This window comes from Micromesistius poutassou, assembly GCF_964030765.1.
Source record: "Micromesistius poutassou genome assembly, contig: SCAFFOLD_6460, whole genome shotgun sequence".
Lineage (NCBI taxonomy): Eukaryota > Metazoa > Chordata > Actinopteri > Gadiformes > Gadidae > Micromesistius > Micromesistius poutassou.
The window spans coordinates 1-9876 of record NW_028179589.1 but is presented as its reverse complement, the minus strand read 5'-3'; the positions used below and the strand labels follow the sequence as shown (position 1 = coordinate 9876).

At 43.3% G+C, this 9876-nt stretch overlaps 1 protein-coding gene across 1 annotated transcript; it reads left to right on the top strand.

Annotated features, from left to right (window-relative positions):
- Window positions 1-231: 231 nt before the first annotated feature.
- LOC311372681 (E3 ubiquitin/ISG15 ligase TRIM25-like) lies at window positions 232-9201 on the top strand (the record flags this gene model as incomplete). Its single annotated transcript, XM_084489646.1, has 3 exons — window positions 232-1438; window positions 1952-2056; window positions 9064-9201. Coding segments are annotated over exons 1-3 (1300 nt in total), but the record flags the coding sequence as incomplete, so codon positions are not given.
- Window positions 9202-9876: the final 675 nt, after the last annotated feature.

Here is a 9876-nt window from a genome sequence, read left to right as displayed (position 1 = left end):
GTAGAGAGACAGGTCATTAAGGAGCAGGTAGGGGTTAGACGGTACAGAGACAGGTCATTAAGGAGCAGGTAGGGGTTAGATGGTACAGCGACAGGTCATTACGGAGCAGGTAGGGGTTAGACAGTACAGAGACAGGTCATTAAGGAGCAGGTAGGGGTTAGACAGTACAGAGACAGGTCATTAAGGAGCAGGTAGGGGTTAGACAGTACAGAGACAGGTCATTAAGGAGCAGGTAGGGGATAGACAGTACAGAGACAGGTCATTAGTATCAGTATTTGTCCTAAATCCAACCTCCTGTTAGAAAATATATAACATATAAAACCCTTGTATTTGAACAAGTTCAAACTGTTATTTTACTATTGTTATCCATGTCTTGTAGGAATGGCCTCTGCTACTTCCTGGTCTGAGAAGGACTTTTCATGTTCCATCTGTCTGGATGTGTTCAACAGCCCAGTCTTCACACCATGTGGACACAACTTCTGTAGAACCTGTATTACAACGTTCTGGGATGACCAAGTCCGGTACAAATGTCCTGTTTGCAACGAGCTTTTCCACACAAGACCAGCTTTACGGGTTAATACCCTCTTATCAGGGATGGTTGATCAGTTTAGAAGAGTCAAAGAGCAGCCTTGTGTTGAACCAGGAGAAGTTCCCTGTGACGTCTGTACTGGGACCCAGCTGAAGGCCGTGAAGTCCTGCCTGACGTGTTTCATGTCTTACTGCCAAACCCACCTGGAGCCTCATCAGAGAGTCGCAGGCCTGAAGAAACATCGGCTGGTCGAGCCTATGGACCGTCTGGAGGACAGGATGTGTAATGAACACGACCGACTTCTGGAGCTCTTCTGCCAGACTGAACAGGTGTTTGTGTGTCAGTTATGCACAGAGATGGACCACAAGTCCCATCCTGTTGTACCTCTAAAGGAGGAATATGAAGTGAAGACGGCCCAGCTTGGGAAGATAGAGGGTGAAGTTCAGCAGATGATCCAGGAGAGACAACGAAAGATTGAGGACATCAGAGACACAGTGGATCGGAGCATAGCAGACGCAGACAAAGAGATAGCCGATGGTGTGCACGTCCTCAATGCTCTGAAGCGCTCTGTTGAAAAGTGCCTGAATGATCACAACCAAACGGTTAAAGAGAAACTGAAATCCACAGAGACAGAAGCTGAAGGCCTCATCAAAGAGCTGGAGCAGGAAATAAAAGATCTGACCAATAGAAGATCAGAGGTGAAGCAGCTCTCACACACTGAAGACCACCTCCACCTCCTCCAGACCTTCAGATCCCTGAAGGATCCTCCACCCACCAGGGACTGGACCACGGTGGAGGTCCGTCCTCCGTCATACGTTGGGACCTTGAGGAGAGCCCTGGATCAGCTGGAGGAGACACTGAACATGGAGATGAAGAAGGTGCCTGCCCTGAAACCAGATGTAAAGAAGTGTAAGTGTCTGTTTGATTCATCTCAGGCTTGTCCAATCCGGTGGCACAGGTATGTTACGGTGAACAAGACACACTGGCTCATTACCACCACACCGCCCACTCTATGTCTAATAGTGCGTGTGTGTGTGTGTGTGTGTGTGTGTGTGTGTGTGTGTGTGTGTGTGTGTGTGTGTGTGTGTGTGTGTGCGTGTTTTGTCATATTCATTTTAGTGAGCAATTAAACCCCAAATCTATGCCATTTTAACATGAAACAAAACCAATCATCTACAGAAAACAGGAATAAATATTTCAATATTTTATGCCTCCCCAAAACACTATATGAATGTCCCACTCTGCTCCAAACGCAGGTGGCATTATTTTAGTGACACAGAACACAGAAACACAAAACTCAAATAAAACATTAATTTTGTTAGCTGTGAGTGAGAGGGGGGAGGATCAAAATAAAACATGAGTGTCTTCCCAACCAAGGACTTCCTATTGAACTTGATTCCTCGTCTTGGTTTTCCTCACCAGTCTCTCCCCCCACTAACCTCATGAGAGGATCCCAGGATCAGCTGGAGGAGACACGGAAAATGGAGATGAAGAAGGTGCCTGCCCTGAGATCACCTCTACACGAGTGTAAGTATCTGATTAGTTTGATTGAGGGCTGTCAAATGTACATTCAATATTCCAATATGCTTAAAATATAAAGATTTATTTTACAGAACAAAATTAAACATGTAAAATGTTTTTCCCTGAAGACAATGTTGTGAGTGCTGCAGTGTAAAGTGAGGTTGAAAACATGTTTGATGAAGCTACATAGCTTAAAGGGACACTGTGTAGGAATTACTCCCATCTCCTGGTCAAATTATATAGTGCATTCAAACGAATAGTGCTCGCTTTTTAAAATGGACGTTGCAACCTGGTTGCAACTATGGTAGGCGGTATGTGCCAAGAAGCTATGACAACATGTCATCCAATACTACCTCATCAAGTTCTCTTTTGGGTGATGATGAGGTACGCTATTTCAAACAAACTTCAAACTCCATTGAATCATTAGTGTGAGCATGTATGAGTAATTACTCCTCGAGCAAGATAGTGAATTATGTTGCCATTTTTATATTGTTTTTTATTGGTAAAATTACTGTCGTAGTCTAACCTACAGCATCAGTTAACAACTTGACACACAACGAACACACAATTTTTGCTAGTGCTTATAAAACGCATGAACTGTGTAATAATTAATAAATCAATTAGTAGTAATTAATAAGTAGTGATACATTCCTTTTGTGTATTTTTACGATGTGCGTGCATTGTCAGATCATCATCATTAGGTGATTTAAGGGTAGGGAGAAGACAGAGAGGCAGTGGATCGGTGGGAGGTAGTAGGCAAGAGATGCCTTATTCAATCAAACAGAGCCTATTCTAGATCCTATAGGGCGGCATTAGCTCAGGGGGTAGAGCGGGTTGGCTGGTAACCACAAGGTTGCTGGTTGGATCCCCGGCTCCTCCTCCTCGCTGAGTGTCGAGGTGTCCCTGAGCGAGACGCCTCACCCTAACTGCTCCTGACCAGCCGGCTGTCGCCTTGCGTGGCTGACGCCGCCGTCGGTGTGTGAATGTGTGTATGAATGGGTGAATGTCAGGCAATATTGTAAAGCGCTTTGGGTGGCCACTGGTTACAAGAAATGCGCTGTATGAATGTATGAATGGGTGAATGTCATTTACCATGCTGCTATCCACCAATGAGGCTGTTTAGGCTTTTAACTATACGTGTTCTACTGTTATGCTGCCTATGTAATGAATTACACAACCAAGCAATGAGAAAGGCTTGTAATTTAGACTTTAGACACATTGACTTACCTGTTGATAAGGAAGCAGGCAACTTCAGAGTCCTTTTGAAAAATCGTAATCCTTCATTAGCTCTTTAAACCTGGGAAGAGCTAATACATTTCTTAAAATGCTACAGTGTCCCTTTAAGAGAAAAAAAGCAATTGATCGTGATTAATCACAGCAAATTGTGCGATCAATTGACAGCACTAAGATATACGTGTGTGTGTGTGTGCGCGTGTGTACACACCTACCAGTTCTCTGGTCCAACAGTTAAGGGCTGATTATGGTCCCACGTTCACGCAACGCAACGACCACGCAGACGCTTCAACGCAGTCGTGAACCTTTATGGTTCTGCGTCGGGTTTTAGTGAGCGGACCAATCACAGCCCTTGCTGCTGCGTCGCCTCGACGGAAGGTGACATTTTTTGGGAGGCGCACGTCAGGCCCTTGTGGTGGACGCAAGGAGGGTCCGCAAGGACGTAACTGTGTGTTCACACCAAACGCAACGGCGCGACACGATTCCATACAAAGTCAACGTAGAGACGCGAATCGGGCCAAATTAGTCGCGGCAAAAACCTGCGGCAAGATTTGATTGACGGCGCGACATTTTGCCCTGTCACGGGCGAGCGCGTTCACGAGGATTTGCAGCGCGAAAAATTTTGCTGAAGTTGAAATATTTCAACTTTGCCGCGGTATTCGCGTGAGACAGCCAATCAGCGTTCACTCCCTGGGTGAAGTAACGTGGGGGAAGTAACGTAAAACAGCCAATCAGCGTTCAACCAGCCGGGCCAACCGTTCCCTGCACTCCGCAGTGAACCGCAGCTTGGAGGAGAAAGTGATTGTTGCCGTTTGCGACTCCTGGAGCTCTATATATAATATGATATTATATAATATAATATATAAATATCTATATAATATATTTAAGCAATAGATCACGACAGGCTGTGGTATACGCTCATTATACCACAGTTAAGGGGCGTTGTCCGTCCCGACGCGCAGCGGAGGGGCGGCGACCCCCTTCACTGTGGTATAATGACCGTATATCACTGACTGAAGTGATCTATTGCTTTTATAAAACGGTTACGTAAATATGGCGAAATGAAAGTCATAGACACCCTCAATTTTGAAAAAGCTAGAAAGTCGGAAAAGCATTTTTTTTAACGAATACAAAAAAAGTAGTCCCTCCTGGCTGCCGGTAAAGTGTACGGTGGTTGCTATGCAACACACTGTAGCGTCCTTCAGAGAGAAGGCTAGGCTAAAGACGGTAGCTCGGTTCGCCGGCAATTTAGCCTTCTATCGATTTCACTCGAACTCGATAGTAGGCTAAATTGCCGACCGTGTGCCTATTGCTTTACAACATTTCCACCCCCTCCAGCAATCAACATGTTTTTTAGGCTTCAGTGAACTACGCTATCGCTTTTATATATAAATAAACAACAGTTCAAGTTAGGCGCGGAGTGATACTGAACTCTGTAAACTGAACGGGCGTCATAGCTGTGTGTATACGCTCAATATACAACAGTTGGGAACCAATTAGATCGCTTGATTTAAGCCACCCGTTTTATAAATATATATATATATATTCATAAATGTATGTGTATATATATACACGTATACAAAATTATATATATATATATATATATATATATCAGGGATGGAAATTAACACCCGCCACACGCCATTTGCGGGTGGATTTGTATGGTGGCGGGTGAATTGTGTCACTTCACCCGCCACTGTGTCGGGTAATACTTTCCAATACTGTTTAAGACGTCGTAACTAATTCATTCACTTTTCAACCGTTAACCTTCATTCAAAAATGTCACTAATCTACAGACTTGTATATTCAATAATATCCAAACGAAATGTCGATAGCATTTATAATAGTGGTGGGCCGTTATCGGCGTTAACGTGCTGCGTTAACGCGAGACTCTTATCGGGCGATAAAAAAAATATTGCCGTTAATCTATTCTCAAAGTTGAACTAACCAGAAGCTGAGTAGGCTATTTAATAAAATATGCTGTCCATCATCGCGCCATATGCTGGAGACAATGTAGCAATGATAATAGAAACAACTTGGGTGAGAGATGACACGTTTTGGGTCAAAATAATTGGTGTTGTTGTTGTAATAATCCAAATCGTCCTCCGAGCTGCCCGCCTTGGTACGGCGGTAGGCGGACGCATACCAGCCGTCTGCCGTCAACGCCGGCCCCACCGCCGCCCCGGCTGCCGCTGCTGCCGCGACGCGCACCGGAGACGAGCGTCCCGTGGACCTGTAGCGAGAGCGCGTCCCGGCGCCGTTATATTTCCCGCGTTTGAGTTTGTGATAGTAAGCGTGTAGTAAGTTATACTAGAGTTTGTGATGCATTTTGGAAACAGGAGATGAGCCCCTGGTCTAATGCGCCACCTGGCTTGAGAAACCCGTTCTCAAAGACTTACTTTTAGTCATTATTTAGGTAGCACACACATATTATGAATGCCTTCGGCAGAATTCTAATGAGCCATTTTAATCTAGATTAATCTAGATTAATTATATTATATATATATATATAGACCTTACATGTTTATATTCTGAGAAACGCTCCGACGCATGGGTTAACATTTCGTTCTGCGTAGAATGAAAAAAGTCAGACAATCGTGCTCTGGGACACGATTCAATAGATTAACGTTCGTGCAAATGAGCACGAAATGTTTTTGAGGAGGTCTGCTCTTAAAAGCAGGGAAATCAGTTGTATCCCTAATACACTACATTTACCCTTTGATGCAATTGTGGTTTTGGCATAAAAATAACTAGGGTGTACTGTACTATCTGCGCACACCCCTTCTGAAGTCTCTCTCTCTCTCTCTCTCTCTCTGTTCTGTGGAGCACGAAAAATACGTTTCAGTCTTCGAGGGGGTCTTCTGCAAAATCGGAAATATTGACACACACACACACACACACACACACACACACACTGCATTGGTTTACATTTCGTTCTATGTATCATGAAAAAAATCGGAGAAACGCTCCCATTCAGGATGCATCGGTTTACATTTCGTTCTGTGGGGGACGTTTGTTTCAGTTTTTGAGGAGGTCTGCTTAAAAAATCGGACATATTGACATATACTGTATATAACTAGAGGGTGCACTGTACTGTCTGCACACACACTCACTCACTCTCTCTCTCTCTCTCTGACGCTCCCATTCAGAATGCATTGGTTTACATTTCGTTCTGTGTAGAAGGAAAAAAGTCGGACAATCGTGCTGTGGGACACGATTCAATAGATTAACGTTCGTGCGCATGAGCACGAAATCGCGTGATACCGGGTTGGTGTTTGGGTGGGGTCTCAGAGTGACTGTACGTTTGGGTGAGGTCTCCTACTGACTTTGTTTTAGCTCTTAAAAAACATGACATATCCTTGTAGTCTTTATATATGTAACCCTGAGCAGCTGTCTATGATGACGTTAGCAGAACAGACAGTCACCAATGGTCCACTGTCTCTGTCTCTCTCCGGACCCTGGACTAGAATGACAGGGTGTGTTTCCCCTTTATGTTCGCTGCTCGGCTCCACTGTGGAGGGGGAAGATTATTAGACTTCCCAAAACTGTGTGTGTGTGTGTGTGTGTGTGTGTGTGTGTGTGTGTGTGTGTGTGTGTGTGTGTGTGTGTGTGTGTGTGTGTGTGTGTGTGTGTGTGTGTGTGTGTGTACCTTGTTTATTAGAGCTCTGTCTATATCAGACAGCATTAGTATTTTGTTGGTTTTCTTGGTTGTTTTGGGCATTGGAACTAAGGCTCATTGGGCTTCATGAGCCTTAGTTCTGTTAACAGCGCTGATAAGAAACAGGGACATTTCTAGTTGGAGGGGGGGGCGTATGTAACAGATTTCATGTTAACCCTAGTATGTTGGATGTTTCCCAAGTCCACAAGAACACAAGTACAGACCAGACCGCTGATTGAGGAAGGGCTTGTTTCTAAAGCTGGGAGCCTCATGGCTGTTATGAAACATCCGTGGTTAGGGAGGGATGTTTTTTCAGGAAACGAGAGTTCCACACAACGTGGAGTTACTTCTCCCTTTTTGGAGACAAAGATCAACACCTAAACACCTAAAACTAAACAGACAATAACAATGAGAAAATTGTGCTTAATTTATTAGTAGTTAGTACAGCATTTATTTGTTCATCTATTTCACAGCTGTTAGCTGGCAGCTAGAGTTGCCATGTTGGATGAAGGGAGGACAGATGTCTGTCAGACCCTGTACTGTATAAAGTTATATTGAGGTTTGAGTACAGGCTTGATTAGTTGATAGTCGTTTCTTCGTCCCTTTTCAGTCTGAGTTTAAATAAGACCTTTTAGTTTTGTAAATATTGGCTAGGGTGAGAAGTATCACTGAATGAGGTTTTGATATCCGGTCAGAACGAGGGGCGTGTTTAAAGCTCTATCACTGTAAGGACCTTAATGAGGGGCGTGTTTAGCTAGAGCTTCAAACACGCCCCTCATTAAGGTTCTTACAGTGATAGAGCTTTAAACACGCCCCTCATTAAGGTCCTTACAGTGATAGAGCTTTAAACACGCCCCTCATTAAGGTCCTTACAGTGATAGAGCTTTAAACACGCCCCTCATTAAGGTCCTTACAGTGATAGAACTTTAAACACGCCCCTCATTAAGGTCCTTACAGTGATAGAGCTTTAAACACGCCCCTCATTAAGGTTCTTACAGTGATAGAGCTTTAAACACGCCCCTCATTAAGGTTCTTACAGTGATAGAGCTTTAAACACGCCCCTCATTAAGGTTCTGACTGAAAATTAAAACCTAATCCAGTGATATTTCTCAACCTAATCAATATTTTGCCAGAGTTACCAGATAACTGCTGTGAAATAGAATTGGTGAGTTGCTTTTATTCATCAAGCCCAAAGTCCATGCAAGATAATCTCCTGACATTCAGCTTGTGTGTGTGTGTGTGTGTGTGTGTGTGTGTGTGTGTGTGTGTGTGTGTGTGTGTGTGTGTGTGTGTGTGTGTGTGTGTGTGTGTGTGTGTGTGTCTTTCAAAAAATAAACTAACTTTTGAGAATGATGATGGAGTTTGTGAAAGAGAAGGACCATCACGTGTCCACTAGACTACCTTCTAGTGTACAGCTTGACTACTCCTAGACATGTCCACTACCTTCTAGTGTACAGCTTGACCACTCCTAGACATGTCCACTACCTTCTAGTGTACAGCTTGACCACTGCTAGACATGTCCACTACCTTCTAGTGTACAGCTTGACCACTCCTAGACATGTCCACTACCTTCTAGTGTACAGCTTGACCACTGCTAGACATGTCCACTACCTTCTAGTGTACAGCTTGACCACTGCTAGACATGTCCACTACCTTCTAGTGTACAGCTTGACCACTCCTAGACATGTCCACTACCTTCTAGTGTACAGCTTGACCACTCCTAGACATGTCCACTACCTTCTAGTGTACAGCTTGACTGAGCTTCCCTGATATGTCTATTATGCTACCTGCTGTATTCTCCCTCTGTATGTTTTATCTTTGTGATATACGTTATATATTTACACTTTATGTTTTATCTTTATGTGATATATTGTATGTTTGCATTATATATGTTGTATCTTTGAATTGTATTTGTGTGTGTGTGTGTGTGTGTGTGTGTGTGTGTGTGTGTGTGTGTGTGTGTGTGTGTGTGTGTGTGTGTGTGTGTGTGTGTGTGTGTAAAATGAAGGCATCTGATAAGAGTAAGAGAAATAAGAGAAATATCAAAACCTTACCTGATACTGATGGTATTAGATGCAAGCTGATTGGTCAGAATTAAAACATGTGACATTGTTTTTTCCAGCTGATGAAGCAGAGCTGATGCTTGAGGGAAGAAGTGGTGGAAGCTGTCAGAGAGAAACCATGGAAACCATCTCTGGACTCACTATGGACCCTGAGGACACGTCTTTGGACCTGAAAGAGACCAGGAAGAGAAGATGTGGTAGGTGCCCTTTATAAAGAATTAAAAATAAATAAACCAGTATGTCACACCCTGCCTCGGGTGAAGGTAATGTACCCTTAATAAACCAGTGTCAGATAAGTGCATACAGCGGAGGTCAAAAGCCAAACATCTGAAAATAGTAAAATAAAACATTCAAAACCAATTCCACAATCAAATAATTAAATCAATTCAAATAATCAATAATCAAATATTCTCTATAATAAATCAAGCATATTCTAAATCAAAAACCGGTACTTCAAATAATCGATGTCAATAAATCAAATAATCCATTAGCAAAATAAATGCAAATTAAACTCAATTACTGAATGCATTCAACCATAATTTACAACATAATAGAATAATCACCTCAGTTGATATTTAGCATCTCGTGCAGAGCTGAGCACCCTGCACAACCCAGACAACCTCTTCTGGCAACAGCATACAGCAGACTGTCAGAAGGACAGCCGCTCACCCCTTTTATACCCCATGGCCCCTCCCACTAGACAGGCCCAATTAACAGGGGGATTATAATACTGTGGCATTTTGCTAATCAACCATAAATAAACTCATCGAAATACAGCATGCATGTTAAAGTTCATTTCATCTTTTAGATCAGTGATTTTCACTAGTGCATTTAGGCTTGTCGCTCCTTAATGTCCAATGTCAATGTCCAGT